This window comes from Taurulus bubalis, assembly GCF_910589615.1.
Source record: "Taurulus bubalis genome assembly, chromosome: 3".
Classification (NCBI taxonomy): Eukaryota; Metazoa; Chordata; class Actinopteri; order Perciformes; family Cottidae; genus Taurulus; species Taurulus bubalis.
The window spans coordinates 36,783,737-36,811,640 of NC_136591.1; the positions used below are offsets into that span (position 1 = coordinate 36,783,737).

Genomic DNA, 27,904 nt, shown 5'->3' on the forward strand with positions numbered 1-27,904 from the left:
TTAAATCATGAATCATCAATTCTGATTGATTATAGTACAAATATCAGCCAATAACCAACAGACACTTTGTCATTGTAATACGATAAAACAAAAGATCACAGTTCGTCACTTTTCTTTCAAAATTGCTTTTATTTCTTCCAGTATTTTTTCAAGCAAAGTTTTTTATGATTCCTTTTTTTATATTAATGTAATTAAAAAAAGATAAAACTTGGGATCCTTTTTTGTCTTTATGTACAAGCAAGAAAAAAAAAAGAAAAAAAAGTTTAAGAAAAGAAAACTATGAACATAAAATAATCCCTGCACGATAACACTGTAAAAAAAGAAAAATAACAAAAGCAATACCTCTAGTTTACAGCTCCTTACTTTAGTAACAAGCTCACATTCTCTCTCTCTTACACACACACACACACACACAAAAACACACATACAGACACACACACACACAGCAGGATGTCCGCAGGTTGTTTAGGTGGAGTTACAGGGCACAAGCTCACACACAAAGCAGCCAATATTCTCATTAGAGGGAATGGGACACACCAGAATGTGTCAAATGAACACATGTACCATTCACTCTCTCACACACACACACTCACACACACGTCTCTCCAAGTGACATTTTGACAGCATGCATTGGTCTCCACGGTGGTCCAGTGTGTCAACAATACGGTTTCATTCCTCTCTTTGAGGATTTCACAACCACAAAGTCTGCCGTCGTAGTTTATGGCACGACACAGAAGAACCGCTACGTTTCCTTATCATTGGTTTAATTTGAGTTCTCCTCCTGGTTGACATCATGATATTATCTATAATAACATTAAGTAACAGATTCCTATTCTCAACGCGCAGCCGACTTCACCGCAGAGGAAACTGCTGCTGTTCGACTGAAAGACATTTGATTTGTAGATTAGTTTTTATGAGATAATGAGTCGTCGGTGTATAGAGGCCCATTTTTATAAAGAGACAAAGAATAAATACAAAATGAGGGTCCACAATACAATTGTGAGAGGAAAAGTTAATTTGGATTTAAATATTTTGACTTTTTATCCATGATTTCTATCTCATATATCGGGCCCGTCTGTTACAACCTTTACTTGAATTAGTCCAAAATTGCATTGACATAATTATCACGTAGTACGTTAAAAAATAGATTTCTTTATCAAATAATTTGATACGCAATCTAATAATTTTGCCATTGTAACTATTAATGTTGACTTTGGATTTTCTTTGATTAATTAATTTTAAAATGAGATCAAATTAAATGTAAAATTATAATTTTGAAAGTCAAAATTCAGATAGCAAATAATAACTATTTTTATTTCTACCGTGAACCACATTTAATTTTGCATTTGCCACGAACGAGCCTCCGTACCAGAGAAGGGATTCTGAGTCTCAACGACCCATTACGTACGGAGCGGGTACAAAAACACACAAACCAGTAAGCAGGTGTAAAACTAGAGGCTCCTCACTTCCTTTGATGCAGTGTTTCTCTTCCAGTTTTTATGTAATAATGTAATAAAACTTCACTGCGTCTTAAAGGAGAAAACACTCCATCCAGACATCCAGACTCTCGACTTCTTCCAAAATACATTCTGTACAAAAAGCGATCCTGAGTCTCGTCAGTGTGACCGCTCTGGTTTCTGGGACATTCACTGATCTACCGCCCCCAAACACGAAACACTGGTTCTCCGACAAACCAAACCCTCCCTCAGGGGACGACTTTCACACACACACGCACCCACACACACACACACACACACACACACACACACACACACACACTCACTCTTTTTGCTCGTTCGTGGAATTCTGTTGTCATTTCTGTCGCGAGTGGAAAGGAAACCCTCGTCATGACAGAACGGTGTAAAGATGGAAAAGAAAAGAAACAGGGAGGTGTCGGGCGTGACGGCCGACGCTGCAGCCGGCGACGGTCTCTCCTTTTGGCCCCTCCCCCTTCTCCACAACCGTCTCCGGCCCTCGCTCACTTCTGCACGATCAGCTTCCTGGGTTTTGACCGATCAGGAGTAGATGGTGATGACCTCGCTCCCGCCGCCCCGCACCAACAGGACGCGCTCCAACCCTTCTGTGAGGACCTCCAGGAACTCCATGTCTGGTCGGCAAGTTAAGGAGCGATCCTGAGAAACGTTGCTTGGTTGAAGTAACCAGAAGGAACAAAGAACGTGTTGTAATGAAACAAGATGAAGATCTGGCGATAAACGATTTCTCTTCTTCCGAGTGGAAAAGATTTTGCGGTAATAAAAGAGGAAAAACAGTCACTAAAACTTTAAAAAACATCTTCAGAGAAAATGCACAGTTGCTTTTTACCTAAAAAACTCTTTATGTCATCAGGAAAACTACAACTTGGAGTAAATCATCGCTGCAATAAAGCTCTGGAACAGTCATATCAATTATGATGATCACAATTAAAGGAAAAAAGGAAAAACTACAGATGTAGCATTGAAAACTCATTTAGTCTTAGAGTTGATTTTTAAGTAAAATAATCTGCTGTGTATTTGGAATACCTTCACATACTTTTAAGTGAGATCTGCAATATTACTTGTTTCTATAAAAAATCGAAAACGGGTCATGATGCCTCATTATATTTGCAGTTCGTACAACATTGGAAATCAAAAGAGAATAAAATATATGTAAAAAATAACGTACATGTTCTTTCCTTTGAAGATGACGTTACACTCTGATGTAAAAAAGAAAAGAAAAAAAGAGCGCTAGAGAGAAGTTGAAACCCTGGTGGATTAAACATCTACTTTGGTTCAATCAGTGAAAAAGTGCAACCCTGGCCGTCAAAGGATACAGTTCTCGTCTCCGTCCGTGTTCCTGGGCGGTCCGGGCATGTTGAGCAGGACGAGCCGGGCGTCGTGGGATTTATTGACGATGACCTCGTTGAGCTTGACGGCGGTGTGCATCCGCCTGACGTTGGAGTGATCCCTGAAGGGAAAAAACAAAGACGCGTTCAGCGAACCTCTTAAACCCACACCAACGCCACGAGAAGACTGGGACGACGCCGTTAGCGCTCACGGCCGGATGCTGAGCATGTCCCTGAAGCCCTCTGGAGTGGAGCAGCCGGAGTGCATGGCTCTGTACTGCGAGGACTTCTCTTTGGTCCAGGTCATCTGAACTCGGCGATGGTGCTCGGTGCTGTTGCCGCCGCCGCCGCCGCTGCCGCCGCCTCCTCCTCCTCCTCCGCCACCGACGGCGATGTTCGTGGGCCGGTCTCGCTCGCCGCCGTCCGCGTCGTCCTCGTCGTCTGACCCGATGCTCGTCAGCCGCAGCATGGAGTTGCGGTCCTTCACCAGCTGGGCCTGGACACACAAAGCATTCTGCTGCGGCAAACCGGAGCTGGTATTTTGGGTGCCGAGTTATGGCCGCATTCATGAAAGGATGATTGTGAGTTTTGTTTGATCTTTTGAGCCTCGTGTGTCTGTGTGGTGCTGCTGGTGTGTTCATTTAAATCTCACGACACACCTGCCGGAGACCTAGTTCTACCTGCCTTACCAAACTCTTTACTCCTGTCTGTCTGTCTCCTTTGGATGTGTTTGAGACGTTGTACCTGAGGGACAGATTCACCTACAGACAACACAATGTGACCTAACTTGGTAACACAAACCACAGGCTACATGATCCAATCTATCAGGAGCAATAGAGATATCTACAGGGATCTGAAGAGGCTCTCAAATGGCAATGTGAGTGAGTCATAAAAAGAGCAGAAAAGAAGGTTTTCTTTTTCACATCAGTGCATTTAGAGGAAAGGTTCAGTAACTAAAAAGTACATTTGACCCCGATCAGCAAATATTCATTATTGGACAAACTCTACAGTGAATCCTTCAGATAAAGAGGCTTTTAGGGACCGCAATAAAAGTGAAATCTGATCTTCATGAGCTCTTATTCATTCTTATTTTCTTTGCCCTTTTAACGAGAAAGTTGAGTCAGAGTCACCGAATTATTATCGGTATGCTGATTTTAAAAAGGCCCAAGAGCATTCAGACTTTTCTCTTTTCCTGAAGGATTCACTGATCTAAAACCACGTGATCTTTACCAACATGTCTAACACGGTCACGATGTCTAAATACGTCATCGAGCGCTGCGGGTGCTTTATACTGTGCAACCAGTGAACTTACATCATCAAAACTCCAGCGAACCCGCTGAGGAGACGAAGGAGAAAGATAATGACATGGTCCCGATGTTATTTATGAAATGGTTCATGAATATGGCCATTTTTCTACATCAAATATGACCAAGTGACCCTGTAATGTGAGAAAATGTGTGACATGATATGGGATATGTCCTGCTCTCAGATAGACACAGATATAATGTGTGATCTCAGATTGTGGGTGGAGCTAGAAAACTCCTGTTTTTCCTTCTTTTAAATCTCTAACATCTGTTTTTTTTTTTCTTCTCAAAATCATTAAAGAAATTACTAGATCTCTCATTACAGGACTTTTCTTTGATTTAAATTGACATTTATCATAAAATGTCTGATTTCATCTGCAATGTTTGAGATTTCTGTGATATTTTAAATCCCTGGAGCTTTTGTTTTGACTTACTACCTTTAAACTGTCTCGGCGACATCCTCTACCATTCATAACTTTTGAATGTCGTAAAAACTCACAGCTGGCCATAACCACTGACCTCACCTGAGACTTTGTAGCTCCACCTGCCTCTGGCCTACTGCTGCCGCTACCAGGGTTTCCCTGATAAAATGATGCACGACAATTACAAACAGGTCAGACGAGGATGCCATGGCTGACCGTGAAAGCAACGGATGGGAATGAGGGACCGAACACGAGGCGCTCGTGAGCGCTCCACCCGAGTTTACCTCTTTCTCCCGGTCCGACTTCGACAGTCGCATCTGCCGCAGCATCTGAGACCTCTGCTCCATCATCAGGGTCCTTTCATAGGTGTAGGCGCTGATGTCACTGTCGTGCTGAGACCAGAGAAAACAACAAAGTCGCTGAGCGTTGTTACGCTGATAGAACGTCGAACATGTCTTGACAATCTAATTATTTTCCAACGTGCACAAAACACTTCTTTAAACATAAAAAGGTCATTTTGGTATTTTTCCAACATGGCCATTTCCGTGTTTTTGTGTCTCAGTGACTTATGGGTACAACCATTTTTTTAAACTGGGCCGGTGTCAATGTCGGTCCACTAAAACATCTACTTTTTGGCACCGACAGGCTCAGAATCAATTTCCAAAATGGTTGTCCCCATTAAATCACAAAAAACATGAAAAACATGAAGATATGGTCCTGAAGTTACCATTTAACCATCATGAGTCAAGACAGTCGCTAGTTGCACAAAGAAGCCACGGCTGACTGCATCGTTGCAACTCGAGGTAGAAATGAGGCTCTGGTTATCTGGCAAATAAATCAAAACCGAATATTTTAGAGGAAGAAGGGAAGGAAAGCGATCACGGATCGTGTACGTTGCCGAGGTAACGAGTGTGCAGACTCTACTTTGTTTAGTTCTACCGGCCGAGTAGCTAATGCTAGTTACAGCACAAACAGCAGAAACAACCCGTTGTGTTGTTCTTTTATTAATCCTCCTCTGCATTTGTAGGACTAAAAATATCAGTTTCAAGAATATTTCTTACACAGTTCAAATGTCCCGATAAATCAAACCTACCATCTCAACCACTTCCACCTCAGCCTCAATGCGTAGGTGATAGAGGAAGGTTGCCAGATCCTTCTTCATCTGTATGGAGTTATCCTCCATCTGGGCCACTGTGAAGATTCGCATCCCACACTTACGCCACACCTGAGGAGGAGCGCACACTCAGACTCCAGATATTCTCCACGAAGGAAAGACGTTCAAATACAATAATAAACTCAAAAAGCACGCTCTCGCACCTTGTGTTGGCGCAGCAGGAAGGGCAGCAGCATCAGCATCCCGCCATCGTGGACGATCCACCAGACGTCGATGTAGCCCTCTGCGCAGGGCTCGCTGTTGCTGGGGAACAGGGAGATGTTTTTGGGCACCAGCAGGGCCAGGTGGGCCGCCGTGGTCACCCGCACCGTGTCTGGAAGGAAGAGGGCGGTTAGCCAACAGCCAAAAGCACAACATAATTGTCTCCCATCCTCCTGGACTCACTGATGAAGGTCTTCCAGGCCTGCGGGTCCTCGCTCTGCCTCCAGGCGTGAGGCCAGCCCATCACCACCGTGTTGGGCTTCATGCCTCCCAGGCCGCTGGACTGGATCATGTGGCTGATGCCTTCACGCGGCTTCTGGGCCACGATGCACTGACAGAAGCCCTTCACGCGCTCCTTATCCATCAGGTGCTTCAGAGTCTGAAAGAGGAGAAGGCAACGAGATGGACAGATTGACAAAAAAACGTCACGTTGGAAACACGCGCCGCCAGCGGCAGAGCTTCCCACCTGCTCGGCAGCGAGCGCCTCGCCGTAGCTTTGCAGGAAGTTGCCGGAGACGACCGTGCCGACGATGGTCAGGCCTTTCCCCGCCTTCAGCTGGCTGGCGAACGTCAGCAGGCGAGGAGACTTGACGTGGGCGTCCTCGTCCAGCTTCAGCAAGACCAACACCTGCGGCCTGAAGAAGAGCGGGCGAGAAGACGAGGATGTGGATTTTTAAGAAGCAATAACAGCGGGTTCCTTCTGTACAATCTAGGGAGAAAATAAAGTCTGCGTTGAAAAGGTTTCATAATTATTGTTTTCCGTTTAGTAGCATCAGACTAAATATGTTTCACTATCCTCAGTTTGTTTCATGTCTTTATTTCCACATTTTAAAAGTAGATTCTAAAAATAAATAAACACAATAGCTGCAGCATCCATTCTTTTTGGAATGGAAAGCTGAGGCTTCCATCTTTACGGAGAGAAATAATTTATTAATGTTTCTACAATCAGAATTCAAAAGATGTCTGGTGTGTTCATTTATTCAAAATTGATGAAAACCTACAAACAATACAAAATATATATAAAAATGTACAACAATTTCTATATTTGATCAATTATTAAGGTTCATATAACCTCTTAGGTTGTACAGATTTGAAGATACTCCACGAAATGACATCACAATAAGCTAAAAAACACCAATGCCTTTGTTCCACAATCCCAGTAGAGTCGCTGGAGGGCCACTGGTAAAGCAGGAGGTAAAGTGGATCCCGGTGATGTAAAGCTATTTAATGCTGAGCTTTATGACGGCGGTGCACTTTAACGGATGTGATGGTTGGAAGAAAAGCAGCTTCGGCCGTACCTCCAGTTCTTGGTGTGCGGCGGCCCCTCCTCCAGCCTCAGGAGCGCATATCGGGCAGCGCTGAGCGAGAGACCGCGGATCCCATCCCCCCACTCCTTCTCCGCTCTGATACACACACACACAGGGATACATGCATGTACTGCATTATATGTAATATGTACATTGTGGCCTCATCAGACACACGCAAAGAAATATACTAGTGTTCAATACTTATAAACACACACTTTTTTCTTTCTTTTTTTAAACACACACAAACCACTCTTGACCATGCTGTACATGTACCATCATGTATGTGGGTGGGGGTTGGGGGTAGAATCTCCATGGCAACATACCCGTGGTACTCGATGTACTTGTAGATCATGCCGGCTATCACCATGGCAACGATTGCGTAGTACCAGGAGGATATGAACATGAGCGCCAGGCAGATAGTCATCCCCAAAAATGACAAGGTCCTGGAGATACCAGAGGCACAGATTAGAGTGTGTGTGTGTGTGTGTGTGTGTGTGTGTGTGTGTGTATGTGCGTTGGGAGTGTGTGTGTGTGTGTCTCCGTACCAATGGTAATAGGAAAAGCGCGGCCTCCAGTTGGGCGACCTCAGCAGAGTCTGGAGGCCACAGGCCAGGTTCACGAACAGATAACACATCAGGAAGAACCTAAATGAAGAATAAATAATGAACTGAAGCTCTGGAGGAGAAAGACACAAGTTCCAATAACCCCCCCCCCCCCCCCCAATCACACACACTCTTACATTGTAAGGATGGGAGCCACCAGGTCCAGAGAGGCGATGAGAATCCCCAGCTCGGCTATCAGGGCCGTCAGCAGCAGGGCCCAGGTGGGCTCCCCGTTAGCCTTCCCATGGCCAAACACCTGGAAGACACACACACACACACACACACACACACACACACACACACACACACACACACACACACACACACACACACACACACACACACACACACACACACACACACACACACACACACAAGCAGAAAGAGTGAAAACATGCACAGGTACAACAAGCAAAGCAGCCTGAAAATGGGTTACAATTTACCCCCCAAAAAATATCATTTCACTCTTTAGTACGATCTGTTATTTTGGGGGAATATTTGTAAAAGAAAAATAAGTAAGAAATTGGAGCAACGAGTGGTTATAATCTAAATCTTATCAAATTACACTGAAAGTAGCTGAAATAAATGGATCAAACTCAATTTAAGAGGAAACATACATTATGGTATGTAGGATGAAATCACCCTTTAGATGTTCTCCTGTTATTACTGCAGCAGTCTGTCTTTTTTTGTGAGAACTGACGGAGCTTAAATAGCTTTTATGATGTGACATGTTTCTGTCTTCCTTTTGATTAAATGCATAGTAGGGATCTAGTTGTGTGTTTGCAACACTAATGATGTACATGTTGTGTCCCTGTATTTAACATGGGAGAATCTGCAGCTCTAACCCGGAGGAAGGGGATGATGTTGTCCTTTGCGATGGCCTGCAGGAGCCGGGGAGCGCCGGTCAGCGACTGGAGGCCGGCGCCGCACGTTGAGAAGAAAGAGCCAATCACAATGACCCAGGGAGTCGGCCAGGCCAGAGTCCCCACCACCAGATTCCCTTTGACGGAGTCGCCAAACCTGCAGGAGGAACACAAACGCATATTTAAAAAAATCTGCTTCAGCGGAGGACACACACACACACACACACACACACACACACACACATGGATGAAAGAGCCGATGTACTGACTTGTCTCGGAGGACCACCCCGTCGATGCAGGCGCCGAACAAGAGAACGCTGGTCAGGTCTGAGAGGACGGCGCTCAGGAAACAGACACTCAGCCGGGGAAGCAAATCCGATCAAAAGCATCCGACGATAAGTGCCTTAGAGGCATAATGGAAACATTATGAAATGAGCAATTCATTTAGCAAGAAAGCAGAAAAGAAATAGATAACTCAACAGTGACATGAAAAGACAAAGTAAGTTGGGGGGAAATGTAATACAGAAGATTCCAGCAAAAGGTTCATAATTATCTTGCAGTCTGTTGTTGTTTTTGTGCAGAGGGAGGCCGACTTTCTCTGGGAAACTGTTGGACTGTGTCGGAAAATGTGTCAATGGTGCTTTGAGTTGTGGAAATGTGTTCCCAGTATAAGGTGAAAGGATACAGACGATGGAGGTGGTGATGATGGCGAGAATGGTCCCGATGGGGATGGAGCGCTGGGCGTCTTTCAGATCCCCCGACCGGTTGGAACCGGCCATGATTCCTGAGGAAAAGAATGAACGGGTTCATTAACACTGGCATTACATGTTGAATAACTTAAAGCAGGGTTGTTGTTGTAGAAACCCTCATAATCATAACACAGATTACTAATCAGACGTCTTTGGAACTATTTGCATTGTAAAACCTTTGAACCTTCAGACCCGTCAGAAGATAGTGATAAAAAATAAACACATTTAAATTAATACCACTTTATTTCGCCCTGATATTCCAGGTGCTTTCTAGTCAGAGGTTGTTTGAACTTGGCTGACTTCCTGGTTTCTTTCCATCAACACCTGAAGACACGTTCTGGGCTCAAGTTGCGGTTCTCAATAGATCCAAACTCGATTCAGCTAGTCCCGCCTTAGAATAGAATATTTCTCCTGACTCAACAGCTAGCGAGGTGAATAACAAGGGAAGCTAAGCAGCAGCAGCAGGAACTTGTGCCTCGAGTGAAGCGACTGATATGATTGTGACTCATGAAACAAGTTTCTATTGGAGTAATGGACACAATATGAAATGATCCCCATCTACAGATAGTGGTATTGCTATGTATTATATACAGCATTTGAGTTTGAAAATGCCAGCTTTTTAAATGCTCAATGCTGACTTTAATATTATGCTCGTTTAAAATGTATCTAACGATCAAATTAAGTGTGAAAACATTTCAGATCAAGGAGGAGAATCCATCTGTATTAAGCGGCTTAGTCTTTATCGTATGGAGTAAAAAGGAATCCAAGAATACATGCCTGACAGAACAAGAGTCATGCCAAAGAATCAATGTCACACCTGCTGTGTTCTCCCCGTCAACAAGGCCTTTTCAGCGCAGAATGATAGCAGCAGTGTTTACATGCTCCATATGTTTCTATGAGCTACCAAGAGGACAAAAGGAACAGCCTGTACCTGTGACGGAGGGGAAGAAGATGCCCACCAGCAGCGTGAAGGAGGTGGTGATGTCGGCGAACACGTAAGGCTGCTGAGTGGAGGCCCGGTGTGCGTCAGGGGAGGAGCTGAGAGAGCCCTTCTCCACCACGTCCCCTCGGCTCAGGTAGGCGCTCCACAGGTTCTCTACGAGGACGACATTCAATATGCGCTCGTTAGCGACTTTATGGATGTATTGCTCCGTGGTCATCGAGGCCGAAATGCTCAAAGAACGGACAGCAGACGTGGGACTAGTACTACTGCGGGTAAATGATTATCATATGTGCAGTGAGCGCATGACAGAAAGATGGGACCTCAGTGTTTCCTCTATGAGAATTTGGGCTTCACTCAAGTGTAGTAAAAAAAAAAAAAAAAAAAAGGGTAAGAAATTATTAAAAGCAACACCTGTAGCTTAATTAGCAGAGCACACCCATTCATTTGATTTTCAGGAAGTTGGTCAGTGTTTAAATTTGACCTCACTGTTGCTTTTACGTCAAAGCACTTTGTTAACTTTGTTTTATAAAGTTGCTAAATAATTAACTAAAAGTTATTGTTAGTTTTATCATACTTAATCTGGTGACCTTAACATCTAACTCTCTGCAAGAAAGGGAACCAACAAGTTTACAAAGATGGCAAACTACTAACAAATAGCCATGATTATTGAAAAATAATAATGTTTGGGTTATGACAAAACTTTACAAATGGTTTTGATCGTCTAATTCCACTTTTCTGAAAACTGGTGGCATGAAAAGCACATAACAGCTACCTGTCTGCTCCTCTGTGTCTTTAAATACTCACGAGTGGATATTCACCCTTTGTATTGAAATACTTTATACACACACACACACACACGCACACACACAAGTATTGTCACACACACTACCTGAAATGATCCCGCTGGCAAGACCGGGGATCCCTTCGATCTGGGAGAAGTTGTTGGCGAGGAAGTATTCGTCACAGGAGGCGTTGCCCTCGGAGCCCTGGCAAAACTGCTTCCAAAGATACGTGGTCTGCTCCAGCAGAGGGGGTTCGAGGGTGGGGTCAAAGGTCGGGGCCATGGTGCTGCTTTCTAAAGGGAGGAGTACAGAGTGTATAAAAAACCTGAACCCGTGTGTGACTAGATTACTCTCCTACTTCCCAATGATGATTGATTGGTACCCACCATTAAATAACGCGAAGTTGTCGGCGTCCTCCACTGGCTCTTTAATCGGCTGCAAAGCGGTTTTCGCACATTGGTCGCCCTCGATTTCGTGTCCGCTGATGGTTCTGTTTCCCAGCATGCACACGCTGCGGACGGAAGCCCATCGGTCAGTCAAAAAAAAAAAAAAGCGCGAGAACGACAATCGACGGCTCTGTCGGCGACGCGTTTACGTCGACACTTACGGGAATTGTGGCGGTTTGAAGGCGGAGACCAGCGCGCCGACGTAGATGGAGACGATGGAGATGATGACGCAGGCCAAGAAGACGGAGGCCAGTTTGTTGACGTACTTCACGCCCACGAAGACCAGCAGGGACATCAGGAGGAGGCAGATGGAGCCGTAGACGCGCATATTGTTCAACATGGCCGCCCCTTCGCCTTCAGGGTGCTTGGACTCAAAAATGGCCGCCTTGGGTGCGATGTACATCTGAGGGAGGGAGAGGAGAGTGGAAGAATGGAAAGACATTTATTGGATTGTTACCATATTAAAAGATTCCATCCATCACTGAACACACTGACGTTCTTGATGACAGAAAAAACATTACGGAAGCAATGAACCGTTGAGGAATATTTCCTTAATTATCGCTGCTACGAAAAAAATCGTGATTACAGATGACTCCTCGAGAAAAGGAGGTGAGGAAAAGGAGGAAGAGGAGGAAAACCCACCAGAAGGATCTCGATGGCTCCCAGGATGTACATGGCTCCAGCGAAGGTGGTGCCCAAGTAGAAGCACAGGCCCACCGCCCCGCCGAACTCTGGACCCAGAGAGCGACTGATCATGAAGTAGGCGCCTCCCGCTGGAGGAGGAAGAGGAGGATGAAGGAGAAGAGAGAGAGAGAGAGCGAGAGAGAGAGAGAGCGGGGCAGGTTGTACATCAGGGTTGAAAGAAGTGGAAATGTGGAGAGAGAAAAAGCAGGAACGAGAAGAGGAGGTGGGACGTAAAAAGAGAGAGAGGGATGATGTTAGTGACATTATGATGTTAGGAGGTAGAGAGAGAGAGAGAGAAGAGGACAGCTGATGAGAGAAATCATCCTATGCTTGAAGAAATAAGCATAATGTTCAACGTGACACATCGGAGTAAGAAGACGGAGTCTTTGGTCAAATTGTATCTGCAAATTACTTTTTTTAATGTGGCTCTTTTGAAGTACAAGTATTGCATCTGAAGTAAATGCTTGACTGTCTTCAGAGCTGCGCATCAGAACTCGGTATGTTTTTTTGTGGTACCGACAGTAATAATGTTTTAGGATCGCTGACAAAACTCAGGTATTGTATTTGCACTGGGATAAAAGCATTTTAAATAGAAACCCAGACAGGATGCTGCGTGCTTTGAACTTCCTGGATGTTTTTCCCGACACAACCGGGACTCCGAGTGAGCTCAAAATAACAGAAAGCTTAAAATCTGCTGAAACAATTTGAACCGGTTATAAAAAACAGAGCACATGAGGAAGAGGGGGGCTACTAGAAATAAGAGAAACTCCAAATCTACTACCGACTGTCAGCTCAGTGTTTGGTTTCCGAAAAGCAACTCAGCCTTTAACAAAAAGGTGAACGTCAGACAAACAATGAAATGAATGGCAACAGAAAATGAATGCCCACGCATGACAAATGATTATTTTAGCGCTGAGCTGTATTCGGGAGGCCAAACACTTTTGATTACTCCTCCACAGTAATCTACATTCATCCAGCATTAACTCCCATCTGAGGCGAGATGGTGAGGAAAGCATGAGAGGCTGTTCAGGTGAGTGGAAAAAAAAAAAAAAAAAAGACAGCATGGTATGAAATGTCAGATGTCAAACATTACAGTTGGATTAATTCTCTATGTTACCGAGGGTTTCCATTCTACATCCAGTCATCGAAAAATGTCACATGCTAGTGGAAACACTACTTTTGACATTTGGGATATTCGTCTGGAGGCGGTAAAGCCAATGGCGGATAAATATCCTGTTGTTTTAAATGTGTGTACAGACAGACAGGGAAGAGGTGGACAGAGGGAGAGACGGGACAAACAGAAATAACATTCATTAGAAAAACAGATGCACTTCACAGGACGAGGAGCAGGAAAACTAGAAAAGGAAACAACCTGGAAAATTAAAAAAAATTAACATCTAGTCCTCTGAACCCATCAAGCAGGTTTCATTGCTCCGGTTACATTTTACTCACCGTGGCCTCGTTTCTCACGGCAACATAAAAGTCCTGCGCCTCTATGGAAACGGCACAATCATAGCCAGAAGTGGACAGAACTTTTTACGAGTCAAACATCAATTAAATAAATTGAAAACCGCAAGTTTATTTTTACAAAAATGGGAAAACAATGGAATCTATATGCCCAACATTTTCCCAAGTGGCAACAAATTGTTACAAATATTGAAAACAGAAACAATTAAACTATTTACAATCTGTGTCTCTGTGTTTAGCAGTGGTTCAAGGACCACAGGTCCGTTTCTTTCTGATAAAGTGTATTATTGCAGATTTCTTTTAAAGAAAACATGTTTTTTCCGCGGGGTTCAGAGGGCTAGGTCACTTTGCTGATTGAACTCAAAATGGTCGCCATAAAAAAAAAAAAAACCGCGGCCCAGCAGAGCCATTTACGCCACGTGTTGGGAAAGAATGAGAGGGAGAAGACTGAACGATGGAAGAATACCTGGAACGACTCCGTTAGTGGCGATGGCGCTCATCGATATTGCCGTCAACAGCGTCTGCAGAGAGACGGTCAGAGGCAGACATTTAGTGTGCGTTTGACGGGTTTTTTTCCCGTCTCGCCGTGCGGACACACAGACACTCACGCAGCAGCAGCAGATGAAGACGATGCAGAGGCCCTGCAGCACCCCGGCACTGCCCACCACCCAGGTCAACCGCAGGAACAGGATGACGCCGAAGATGTTCTGGAGGCAAGGCAGGTAAACGCCCATGAACGTCCCCATCTGAGGAGACTGGCAGAGAGAGAGAGAGAGAGAGAGAGACAATCAGGTTCAGTTGGTCATTAAAGGATAAACATCACTACATTTAGAAACTCTCCATATCTTTCACTGTTAAACAGAGAGAAACGCATGAACACTACAGTGGAGGTTCTCGATCTTTCCTGCCTGACCCACATATGTTCATTTGAAACAACTTTTTTTTTTTATTCAATTAAATTATAAATAAAGTTAACATTCACACTACTACCAGGATTTAGCCATCTTCTTTAGCCTCCCGCTGTATTTCAACTTTAAATCATATTCTCTTCTTCTCTTCTGTGACTGTTTTTTTCTCTATGCTTTTAATGTTTCCTGTAAAGCTTTGTGGAAACTTTCTACATCAATAAAGTTGCTTTGTATTAATACATATTGTATTACTATTTCAACTGTTCATAAATTACTCTAAACCAGCTTTTTAAATCATTAATCCACTAGTTTCCGCAAAGTTAATTCCAGCTGGTAAGTTACTGCTTATTATGACCATCAGTATTGCATCAACTTAAAATATTATGTGCCTCCTTTCTTGTTATTATTCCTTCACACAAACATGTGGAAGTCTCTGAAAAGGTTCCCCCCTCAGGCACCTGCAGCACACCCAGAGGTAAACGTGGTAAAATGGGAATCCCCGCTCTACCCTGAAGCAGGAGCGTGTGCTAAAGCTCCTACTGAACACGCTGCGTGGCCAGAGGGGATTTTAAATGTTTTGGGGTTTAACGTCTGTTGTCGCCAAATGCGCCGTGAATTACTTTTGCCAGCAGACGGTCCTCATCAGCGAGGATGGCAGAGCGGATCAGGGTCACATTGTACTTTCACAGCTGCCGAGCCAAGAGACCTCGCGTGTCAAGGAGTTACTGCATGTTGAAAGGATTTCATAACATGGTACACTAATCCAAACCACATAAAGTTTGATCATGTTTAATTCCTATCCCTGTTATTGCACCCTTGTACCCATAATCATCCTCTTGCTTTTGATTGCTGTACAACTGGTACATCTGGGATCGTATACGACGAGTGGGTGCCGTCTTTAAAACGGGAGATAACTGCAAATTTTCGTCAGATTGTCATAAACTTTGAGAAATAAATTGATTTACACAAAAAGAGATCTCATAGAATATTAGTGTCAGGACAGGCACATTAAACACAGTGGATGCACCTCCGTTTGTTTTATGTTTTATTGGGCCTTTATATATTTTACTAGGTGTTTTTACTGCCCAACAAAAGTCTACCTACCATTTAAAGGGATAGTCCAGATATTTAAGAAGTGAGGTTGTGTGAGGTAGTTGTCCAGTCAGCATATCATCTACAGTGCATGAGTTTAGAGAAACAGACAGAAGTACGAGCTCAGGAGGAAAGAAATGCGCTGCTGTGGACGGGGTCAGCAGTAGAAATAACACTGGACACTATATTTAGAATATTTTGACCTCTTTACTTCGCCTTTCAGACGGGGAACTGAAGCCGCTATCCGTGCTCTGTTCAAACCCACCAGACTCCTTTGACCCCGCAGAACACGGGACGCGGCCTCGATCCGTCTTTTAGTTTGCGTTGTTGTGAGACTTTTATGTTTGAGAGGTTTAGTTCGGATTCACCAAAGTCACACACACACACACACACACACACACACTAACTAACCGGCAGACCAGCAGCTACCATGTTCTGCAAGGCCAGAGGACTGTTTTTGTAAATGGAGTCTTGCGGCTTTGAAGAGAGCTCAGATAAATAATAAAATACAACATATGACGGTGAGGAAACGGGTGAAAATAATCTAAATATAGTGTTCACTTCAACTGATATTGTGTTTGTTTCCGTGGGCTTTTCTTAAGGCATCTAAAAGTGTTTTTCTGCCACCCCCGTCCACAGCACAGCACTGCTGTGTGTTGCACCAAACAGACTATGAATAAATACCTCACACAACCGCCCACTTCAAAAGATCCCTAACTATTTGTTAGAAGAAAAACGTATTTACTCTTAATCAAGTACTGTTTCACAGTTATATTATTAATCATATAATGTGTAAAGGCTTGTGGCTTCTCATGTGACCTCCTCTCCTGTTTAAAGTGACCTTCTGATAGTCCTGAGACTGTGGATGCCTACATGTCCCTGTGTGAAGAACGTGGTGTTCCTTGTTATCATATGACCATGCCGATGCAAGCGAATCTGAAGACGTCATGAGAGCTTCTGCGATTGTGTCATTAATGTATTTAAGAGGTAACTCTCTGCTCATTCAGGGAGCAGTCCAGGATACGCAATTGACATATCATGTTTGTGATTCTGACTTTGTTCCTTCTCCGAAGAATAAATGTCCTGATCTATGATTTTACCTCAAGGTGTCGAGTAAATTTTTCTAACACTATTCCTTTAAATTCCTGAGTTATACCTTGCTGGCTTTCTTCTTCTCGCCGATGCTCTCGGCCTCCTCGTGCTCCTTAGCCCCCTGCGTCAGGTTGGTGTAGTTGGCCAGGCGATTGAGCAGAGACGACACCTTGGGCCGAGTGTCCATCTCCTCCTGTGATGTGAAAGGAAGGGGGCGGGGGATAGAAATAACAAGATGAAGAAAGATGGAGAAAAGCAGATACGAGGTGGAAGAGAGCAGCGGGAGCGAAACCGGCATATTGAATGAGTCGTTAAAGGAGTGGGAGATAGAAGAAAGAGTCCCTTCCAGGGAACTTCAAAATCTATAAAGATGGAAATTATCTGCACCCACCAGCCAAATGCTGGTTTATTCTGGGCTCGAGTGGAGCAGACGCTTTGGCAAGCAAACAGCCACCATTTGGAGGTTCTGTTTCCAATCTATGTGCAGTATGATAAGAGGAAGAGTGACGGTTTTCAGGGAAGTCTTTTCCTACTTTGATTCAACGTGATTATAACGCGCTCTAATAGATCCGTGAATGTTGCGTTTCGAACCTCAAATAAGGCCAAGTTCCTGTCGTAGAAGTCATCGTCGTCCACGCCGTGAGTGTTGTTGATGTACACGCTGGAGATCTTTGAGTTTGCATCACCTAGACACCGAGAGAGAGAGAGAGAGAGAGAAGAGCATGAATGCGATGAAAGGATCGACTCACAGCTTAAAAACACGGAGATAGATCTTAAAACACTTTCAATGTCAACTCAAACGGGTGTATCTTTGGACGGTAATCATTTCATTCGAGTTACTCAATTGCTTCATGTTATCGTCAGATTATTTTTCCTTCACGTTTTTCCTGAGAAAGAGGACCGTGGATTTTGTCCCTCTTCATCGTTCACATCATTGAAAGTGCATTTCAATGTAAATTGAAGGCTGATTGCTTAAAGTCCAGTTTAAATTAGAGGAACAATTATAACAAACAAATTGGAGCTGAAATAATCAGCAGAGTTTATACATTTATTTTATCATTTGCACAAATATGAAGCTCTGTGCCGCCAGACTAGTTTTCATGACCCAACCTTCTGTGATTTCTGTGTTTAAATAAGAAGTGTGATGGTTTGATAGAGAGGAAGAATATGACCAACTGCTACCTGGCTGTAAATCCTGTAAAGTAAAAGCACATCTCTGGTCGTTAGTGATTAATTGATTTTATTAGTCAATAATTAAAATAACCGTTTGGCGTTTCAAAGTTCATCTGGTCACCTGACTACTGCTTGAAGAGAATGTTTGTACTTCAACTTTTTATCGCACACACACACACACACGGTTTGATGCAACGGCCACCGGTTCAGTTCCGCCTCAGTCAGCACAGACCAGTGCATCAGCAGCGCTGAGTCAGCAGCATCACTTCCCTCCGCCGCTCCGCCTCAGTCACGCCAACGGCGGCGAGCGGCCGAATGCGGCGCGTCACGTTCGACAGAGGGACGCCGGTACGTGACCCGCAACAAGAAAGGGTCATTTGAATGAATGAATGAATGAATGAATATATACTTTATTAATCCCCAAGGGGAAATTTGGTGTTGAGTAGCAGCAATTTAAAGAGAAAAAAAGAAGATACCAAAACAGCAGGGATAAAAGATATATACAACAATAATACTAATAAAATAAAATAAAAATATCTGGGATGAACAAAAAGCACAGTATTAATTTAGGAATGAAATTAAACTTAAACAGTAGAAGTGCAAAAGTGCAAGTATGTGTATATTAAGTGTGTGAGGTGTAAATAAACAATCAATAACAAACAATAGGAGAGTGCAAAAATGCAAGTTATGTAAGTAATATGTGAAGTGTGGATAAACATAAACATGTACAGTGATTAATCAGTCAGAGGATTTAGTAAATAGATATTTGTTTTAACCGACTATTACAATTAAAAATGAATATCCTGCAGTCATGCGTTGATGCAGCAACTATTGTATTTAAAGAAGCACTTGATTTCTCTTCAGTGAGGCATTAGTGGTTACTGAGAACGTTGTTCCTGAGGTGGGGGTCTCGTGATAAATATGTGGCTTCACCCACTGAATAACGGAAAAAAGACACAAAATGTGTATTTTTGTGAAACGTTGAACCCTTTCCTCCTTAAGGACTGTAAAAACCCGTCAATAACCTGTGATGGGGATATTCTTGGCCACTTAAACACACATAATAAATAAATGTCAACATTTGCTGCAGTAGTGATATTTAAAGGCATTTCTTTAAGAGACCACAGTAAACTAGGTTGTTTTTGTTTGGCTGTGGGGTGGAAAGATTAACGAACCCGATCAATGTCACAGACGAATGTGAGAATTGATTCGACTGATAAAAAAAACAGATGAACCTGAAAGAAAAACAAGAAGGAATTTTGTGGCGCTCCTGAAGCAACACAAGTTCAGGAGCTTCTGCTTTTCACCGATATAATGAAGTCCAGACAGCAAGCTGCACCACACACAGCCGGTTGACCCTGAATGCATCAGCGACTTACACCGTCTCAGGGAACACAAAGTTAATATGTAAAGACATTTTAAAAAAGCAGCATTTGGCTGGTGGGTGGCAACTTCCCATCCTGTTCACAGTCCTTCATCTGGCAAAAGACAGCGAGCGTGAAAGTGACTCCACACCAGTGAAACCAACGTGCCCGTTAATATTCATGCTGGTGTGGCGGTCGGAGAAGATTAACCAACAAGCTATTTGCTCATTTGTCCTTAAAAGATTTTGGACTGGCTGATCATTCACAACATATTCAACCGTTGTTCTATTTCATCCTTACTGACCGCCAGAGGCAGTGTTTTCACACTGGATATCTTCCGTCTTGCGCTTGCGCAGTTCGAGTACGTATACCAAAAATGTCACGTGTGACCTCGGATGAGTCCCCAGCCGGGTATAACTTCCGGCCTCATCCTGCGATCATGTCCTTTTTCATCTTCTCGCTACGCAGGCTAACGAACGTGTTAGCATCAGCTAAAGCTGAAACTTGTGGAAACAGAGCTCGTCGCTGGTAGCCTTGTGACCTCCAGTCGGAGTCACGGGGTCTCTCGCCCCCCAAAGGCTGACAAGCTGTACCCTCCTTGAAGGGAACGGTGTCTTCTCACAGCTACTAGACTAGTAGCTGTGAGAAGACAGACTGTGCCGGCCTGTCTCCACAGTAGGACAGTGCTCTGAAGAAAGTGCTGAAGCTTACTGGCTGATCACCAATAGTCACAGCTGCTGGACTAGTGAAGAGAGCGCTGCGCTCCCCTCTCCTAGACAGACTATGTCTGACCTATTGCCACTCGACCGGTTCCCCACTAGCTCAGTGCTCTCGCTGAAGCTTACTGGAGGAATGAATAAATGAATGAATATATACTTTATTAATCCCCAAGGGGAAATTTAGTGTCGCGTAGAAATTTAGTGTCGCGTAGCAGCCATTTACACAGAAAATAAGATAAGATATAAAAACAACAGGGATGTAAGATATATGCAATAATAATACTAATAGAATAAAGATACAAATAACAACAACAATAAAATAGCTGTATGAAAGAAAGAATAACAGAGTATTAATTTAGGAATTAAATTAACTTGAACTTAAACGTTTAAAAGTAGAAGTGCAAGAGTGCAAGTATGTATGTGCATATTAAGGTGTAAATAAAAATAAAATAAAAATAACAACAACAAACAATAGGAGAGTGCAAAAATGCAATAAATGTATATAATATGATATGTAAAGTGTTAAGTGTAGGTAACTATGAACATGTACAGTGTTTAATTCACAGAGGAACTAGCAAGCGGTGACTTTTTGTAAAGCCGTATTGCTGTCGGCAGGAATGATTTCCTGAAGCGGTCCTTGGTGCAGCGGAGCGTGAGGAATCTCTTGGAGAAAGTGCTCCTCTGGCCCTGCAGCAGGTGGTAGAGAGGGTGGTCCAGGTTGTCCAATATGGACAAAAGTTTCTTCAGCATCCTCCTCTCCACCACCTGCTCCAGAAACTCCTGCTTGCAGTCGATGATGGAGCCGGCTTTCTTAACTAGCTTGTTAAGTCTATTGGTGTCACCGGCTCCAATGCTGCTCCCCCAGCAGAGAATAGCGAAGTACAGAGCGCTGGCCACAACCGACTGGTAGAACATCTCCAGCATCTTGCTGCACACATTGAAGGATCGAAGTTTCCTCAGGAAAAAGAGTCGACTCATCCCCTTCTTGTACACAGCGTTGACGTTGGCCTTCCAGTTCAGTCGGCTGTCGATGGCAACACCCAGGTACCTGTACTCCTCCACTATGTCCACGTCCTCCCCCAGAACAGAGGACTCAGAGCTGTTGTCTTTCTCCTGAAGTCGACCACCATCTCTCTGGTCTTGGCCACGTTCAGAAGCAGGTGATTCTCGCCGGCCCACTTCACAAAGTCACTCACCACTGCCCTATACTCCTCCTCCCGTCCATCCCTAATACACCCGACCACCGCAGAGTCATCAGAGAACTTCTGCAGATGGCATGACTCTGTGTTGTACTGGAAGTCAGTGGTGTACAGGGTGAACAGGAAGGGAGACAGAACAGTTCCCTGTGGGGCTCCAACATCACTGACCACCGTCCCAGACAGCACACGGCCCATTCTGACAAACTGTGGTCTGCCTGTGAGGTAGTCAGTGATCCAGGAGATGGTGGACGAGTCTACCCCCACCACCCGCAGCTTCTCACCCAGTAGCAGTGGTTGGATGGTGTTAAATGCACTTGAGAAGTCAAAGAAAGTGACTCTCACAGAGACACCTGTTCCATCCAGGTGCGACTGAGCTCGTTGCAGCAGGTAGATGATGGCGTCCTCCACACCCACATGAGGCTGGTAAGCAAATTGTAGAGGGTCCAGCGACGATTTCACCTGCGGTCGGAGGTGGGCCAAGACCAGCCTCTCCAGCACCTTCATCACATGGGAGGTGAGGGCTACCGGTCGGTAGTCATTATGAACGGATGGAATCAACTTCTTCGGGACAGGGACCAGGCACGACGTCTTCCACAGCACCGGGACCTCCTCCTGCCTCAGGCTGAGGTTGTAGAGGTGCTGCAGGACACCAGACAGCTGGGTGGCGCAGGTCTTTAGGACCCTGGGGCTGATGCCATCAGGTCCTTTAGCTTTGCCTTGGTGGAGTTTCTCCAGCTGTCTTCTCACCTGGTCAATCGTCACAGAGAGAGGGGGGAGGAGCCCATTGTTGAGGGCTCATTGGGAGAGCCAACGGGTGTTGAGGGCTCAATGGAAGAGCCATTGGATGTTGTGAGCTCAGCGAAAGTGCAGCTCAACAGGGGGGGCAGAGGGGGAGGTGTGGTGAGAGGAGGAGACGGATGAGGGCTGTGAACTGAACCTATTGAAGAAACAGTTCAGCTCGTTGGCCCTCTCCAGGGAGCCCTCCAGGGATGCAGGCGGACCCTCCGTACTGTCCCAGTCGAACCCGGGGAGCTTTTTGGCTCAGCTGCTCTGCAGGCGCTTCAGCGAACTGTGCAGGCCGTTCAGACCAGGCAGCAGTTCTCCAGCCTTCGCCGAGACATGCCCGCACATCCACGACGGCCCCCCGGGGCCATTTTCGGCCCCCAGCTTACCCCAGTAGCCACCAGCGGCCTCAGTTGGCTGATCTAATCTGTGCGCCATCCCGGGCTCAGGCTGCACAGGACACCGCTCGCCTTCTCTCTCATGTGGCCCTTTGGGGCTTCAGGGTAAACATGGAGAAGAGCTCTCTGAGCCCTTCTCAGAGCATAACCTTCATCGGTCTAGCTCTGGATGCGGCCACTATAAGAGCCTGTCCGTCGCCCCAGCGTGTGGACAGCATCCTCCGCCGCCTCCCCCTCTTCCGAGGGGGCAGACGGTTGCCCTACATCCTCTTTCTTCGCCTCTTAGGCAAATTGACAGCTGCCTCAGCTGTCGTTCCCTTGGGCTTGCTGTCACTGCGCCCCTTGCAGAGATGGCTGAACAGCCTTCACTTGGACGTCGAGTGCCACAGGCACAGGACAGTAAGAGTGTCACAGCAGTGCCTCCGAGCTCTATCCCCGTGGAGGGAGAGAGCATACCTGTCAGGAGGCGTTCCCATGGGCGTGATCTCATCCCGTCGGGAGGTCGTCACGACAGATGCCTGCCTCTCAGGGTGGGGTGCAGTGTGGCAGAGCAGGACTGTTCGGGGCAGTGGCCCGCTCAAGACCGCAGGGAACATATCAATGTCCTGGAGCTACAGGCTGTGCACCTAGCGCTCAGACATTTCCTTCCACATTTGAGAGGAAAACATGTACTTGTTCGGGCGGACAATACTTCGACCGTGTTCCACATAAACCATTAAGGGGGCACCAGGTCTGCAGGATTGCTACGGGTTTCCCCGTGCCCTTCTGACCTGACCAGCCTTCGGGCAATGTATTTACCAGGAGAGCGGAACCAGATTGCAGATTCCCTCTCCCGTCACAAGCCTCCACCGGGGGAGTGGCGCCTTCACCCAGAGGTCGTGCACAGCATCTGGGGCCTCTTCGGCAGAGCAGAGGTGGATCTCTTTGCCTAGCAGAGAGATCGACCCACTGCCCCCGCTGGTTCTCCCTGGTAGAGAGGACCAGTCGTCTGGGTCAAGATGTCCTGGCTCATACGTGGCCGGAGGGCTTTCTTTATGCTTTCGCCCCAATTGCCCTGATCTTGCCAACACTCCTCAGGGTTCTTCAGCAGGGCCACAGGCTGGTGCTGGTGGGCCCCTTATGGCCCACCAGCCTACCCTGAGGGTTTACGTAGCTGCTATCTCATGGCAGCATGCTAGGATCGACAACGGCACTGTGGGGAGCCACAAGCTGGTGTCCCTCTTCTTGAGGGGGGCTCAGCGACTGCGACCTCCGAGCACCCCGAGGGCCCCTCCATGGGACCTGTCCGTGGTACTGGACGCCCTATGCTCACCTTCCTTTGAACCCACAACAGAGGCAGAGCTGCAATGGCTGTCAGCAAAGACCGTCTTTCTCCTTGCCATCACGTCGGCAAAGCGGGTAGGCGAGTTACACGCCCTGTCGGTGAGTGAATCCTGTTTGAGGTGGAACTCAGATGGCTCGGGTGTTACACGATGGCCTAATGCAGCATTTCTTCCGAAGGTGCTGACACGCTCGCACCTCAACCAACCTATCCAGCTCGCACAGTTTAACCCTCCATTGGGAGAGGAGAGGTCAGGGCTACTGTGCCCAGTGCGGGTCCTCAGAGCCTATGTCGAGGCCACCGCAGGTATACGGCGGTCGGAGCAGCTTTTTGTCTGCTATGGGGGACCGAGGAAGGGCTGTGTCCTGTCAAAACAGCGCCTGTCCCACTGGATAGTGGAAGCCATTGCCTGTGCATACAGGGCGAACGGCCGGGCGCTGCCACCCGGAGTAAGAGGCCATTCTACCAGGAGTGTCTCCACGTCATGGGCAACCCTGAGAGGTGTGTCCATGGAGGATTTTTGTGCGGCGGCCTCATGGGCATCACCGAGCACATTTACCAGATACTACAGAGTGAACGTTGCCACCCCTCACCCATTGGGTGCGGTTCTTCGTCCACATTCCTCTGCCTGAGTCAGACGAGGTAGGTTCCTGTACATTCCTCGTGACTTTGTTGGTATAAGTCAAGATATCCAGTGTGAAAACACTGCCTCTGGCGGTCATCCAGGATTCATAGAACCGTAGTTACCTTTGTAACTTTCGTTTTATCAACTCTTTACCCAAAAGGCATTCTGGATAAATACAGATACACGTCAGTGCGTGCTCACACTCGTGCGATCTGGTCACGTGACACGTAACCTGTTGATCAGGACAGACAGCATATTATGGATGTAATTATCTTGAGACTGCTCCGGCGGACTGACTGCTAACACCGACTTCTGCACCACACGACCACAACAATTAATGTAACGCGTTGATACTGCCGATACGTCTGGGACCATTCTGATGATTTGATAAAAGGTATGATAAAAATTAGGATCCCCCCCATTTTCTGACATTTTATAACCCAAACTATCAAAATTAAAACAAAATAATTAGTGGATTAATATATTATAAAAAATGTGAATGTTTTCTGTTGTTTTTTGTCTTTTACCTTTTGGACTGTCGTTCACACACAAAACAATGTCTTCCTATCGAGTGGCTATCAGTTAATTAAGTACGTAATTAACAGATTTGATTGATTAATTGGTTGCAGACCTAGATTGATAAATTAATTAAAAAAACATAACTAATGACTATAAAAAATCTAATTAAAAAAAGTCACCTTTGAGTCACTAGAGCAGAACAAAATTAAGGCTGCTGTTGAACTGCAGCGTTCACACACACAGACACACAATAGACAGGGGAACACAGCTGTGTGAGTGTGTGTGCCCCAAGAAAAATCTTCCACCTGAGCTTAACACACACACACACACTCAGTGAAGCAGAAAGACACTGGGGCCAGATGTGGACTGCCTCCTGTAACCACGTCAACTTCAATAGCCGACTTTATTTGTGTCAAAAAAACAAAAAAACAAGGATCACAGAGCATTTGACCTTTCTGAAAATAACCTCCCTCTCCTCCTGCCTCCTTTCAGGATCCCGACTCAACACAACAGCATTTTTGTTCTCGCTTTTGTTCTCGTCAGCACGCTGGTTTTCTACATTTATTTAAGCCGAGACGACCGCTGTGCAGTTGCGTCTCCATCACCCCCCCCTCCTCTCTCTCTCTTTGTTTCTCTGTACAAACAACCGCAGCATCACGGAGCTTGATCGAAGCTCAATCGGATTAACCGGCTCGATTTCTATTTATGGAGGCTTACTAAACAACGCGGGGCTTCCTCACTACGACACGACCGCTTAAGTGGCTCAGCGCCACTAATACAGTTACAGTTACAACCCTTCCTTTGTTGGGCAGCTACCCTTAAACTCTTTTGGGGGAGGGATTTACTCGCACAGATGAAGGAAACTGCCCACTTGTCTTCCATTCACTCATCTGGATTCCAACGCATAACTTTCATGTCAAACTAGGCTCACGAGCTGCACCTGTGAGATCCACGTGAAAAGGTTTCTGCTGTCAGCTACCGCTAAGCACAGACCTGAATCACTGTAGGAGGCTGAGAGCAGCAGCGGGGGTGAAACCTACACCATGATCCCAACATGCATCACTGTCCTCTTAGTGTCCTCAACGTCTGCTGAGTTGCATTAAAGCTGAACCGTTGCTCTTTCTCACAGCCCTGAAGTCAAGCTCTCACTTGGAAAACAAATAAAGAGCTTTATGCCCCAGACAGACAGAAAGCTATTTGCTAAACGTGACACATGCACGAGGCACTTTTGTTTGTCGTGTGTGGATCCTGTGAATTAGCTTGTGTTCCTCGACTACCTTTACGCAGCCAAGAGGCTGAAGACAGACGTGACGTCACACCTGACTGATCGGAGAAAAAAATAGACGAGCGAACCAGCGTGTCCGATGTACTGCAACAGCGTCTGTACTGGGACAAAGCATACCGAGGGGAGGACGTGTGGGAGGTAGAACTGGAACTGATGAATAACAGTTTGCTGTGTGCGTGTGTCGAACAATTTGTTTACACTCAAAAGAGGACATTGACGCAAGTAAAAAAAAGAAATAAAGAAACCTCTGTGAGACTAATTCAGACGCAAGCTGCTACAGACGTCAGGAATCTGGGGGAAAATCCAGAAATCTTTCGATTGCTTTGATACTGAAGAAGAATTGAGAACTAGAATTAAGGCCTCAAGTCAAAGTCACAGTTCAAATCCACGTCTGCCCAAAATATCATCACCTTTTTTTCCTATTAGACATCGGTGTGAATTTGTCATAGCTAGCATATCAACTCTTGAGTTACGGCCCAAAAAAAATTGTGTTTTGTTAAGTCATAGTGAACTTTGACCACCAATTTCTTCCTGATACGGTGTTCGTGACGATCATCAGGTTCTGGAGTTATAAGGAGCTTCTTTTTCTGGGATTTCTACGTGCATTCATGGATATTTAATTGCCATCAGAGATAATGATATCTTCTGGCATTGTGAGTCACATTGAATCTAATATGTGCATCAGCACATGCATGTTATCTGAGTGTTAAAATATCTCTTCTCTCCTTCAGATTATGACTGCAGAGACATTTAGACCTACAGTTCTGCACAAGAACATATATTATTTTCGAACTCGATCTATAATTATCATTACGCCGACAGATATAACTGACTAAATCGTGCCAATCTTGAATTTCCTAAATTAAAGCCTCCTTTTCACTCTTTGTACAGTTTGGGATCGTCTGGGCCGAAATCCAGAATTAACCCCCAAAAATGATTCATAATTTATTTTCCTATTTGGAAATGGGACTGACAACCCTAAAAACAAATCCAACAACATCATCTTGTTGCTGTTTCTTGGGGACATTTTGCAACTGACATTTCCTTTTCTACAGTTGAATGGAATTTAAACGGCCCAACGGTTCAAAATGATTTTCATAAGTCCGGACAGGTTCAACTGTTGAGGAAGGTGCGACACTACATCTTTTTTTTTTATGAGCCATTGCGTCAGCATGGAGGAGCGGCTGGCTGACACGCCTCTAACATATGGACTGAAGAGTGGATCACTGTCTGGAGCGATCCAAGTAGTTACATTCGACAGAGCCACGGGTTGGTATGCGGGGCGAGGTGTGTGCGATCCGCTTTGTGTTTCTCGTCCCACGCCTTAAGAGGCGTATTTAATATAAAAAAAACATGTAAAATCTTGTCCCTTAAAACGACAGCACACATTTCGGCTCCGTGGATGTATGTGTGTGTGCTCTTCACCTTGATCCACATTGCTGTGGTCCGGCGTCTCGGCCCCTCCCGCGTCGCTTCGGTTGACGCTCTCCCGGGAGCCGAAGCGCACGCGAGCGCCGGAGCGGGAGCTGATGTCGGGCGACGTGTCGGACAGCCCCGGGAGGTCCTCCGCCTTGGTGGGCGTCACCGTGAAGCGCACCGATGCCATGGCAGACTCACTTGCGGGGAGGAAAGGGAGAAAAGGGATGGGGTGTTGTGTGTGT

The 27,904-nt window shown here is 45.5% G+C and overlaps 1 protein-coding gene across 1 annotated transcript; it reads right to left on the bottom strand.

Annotated features, from left to right (window-relative positions):
- Nucleotides 1-121: 121 nt before the first annotated feature.
- slc12a6 (solute carrier family 12 member 6) lies at nucleotides 122-27,849 on the bottom strand (the record flags this gene model as incomplete). Its single annotated transcript, XM_079214987.1, has 25 exons — nucleotides 122-2,107; nucleotides 2,810-2,943; nucleotides 3,034-3,317; nucleotides 4,832-4,939; nucleotides 5,641-5,772; nucleotides 5,865-6,034; nucleotides 6,106-6,301; nucleotides 6,389-6,557; nucleotides 7,221-7,325; nucleotides 7,553-7,672; nucleotides 7,775-7,873; nucleotides 7,969-8,087; nucleotides 8,677-8,851; nucleotides 8,964-9,021; nucleotides 9,380-9,478; nucleotides 10,375-10,539; nucleotides 11,276-11,461; nucleotides 11,555-11,679; nucleotides 11,776-12,017; nucleotides 12,257-12,387; nucleotides 14,232-14,286; nucleotides 14,374-14,520; nucleotides 16,922-17,050; nucleotides 17,449-17,543; nucleotides 27,669-27,849. 25 exons carry the CDS (start codon nucleotides 27,847-27,849, stop codon nucleotides 2,016-2,018), a joined length of 3,516 nt encoding a protein of 1,171 aa, XP_079071113.1. The 3' UTR covers nucleotides 122-2,015.
- Between the last annotated feature and the right edge of the window lie 55 nt (nucleotides 27,850-27,904).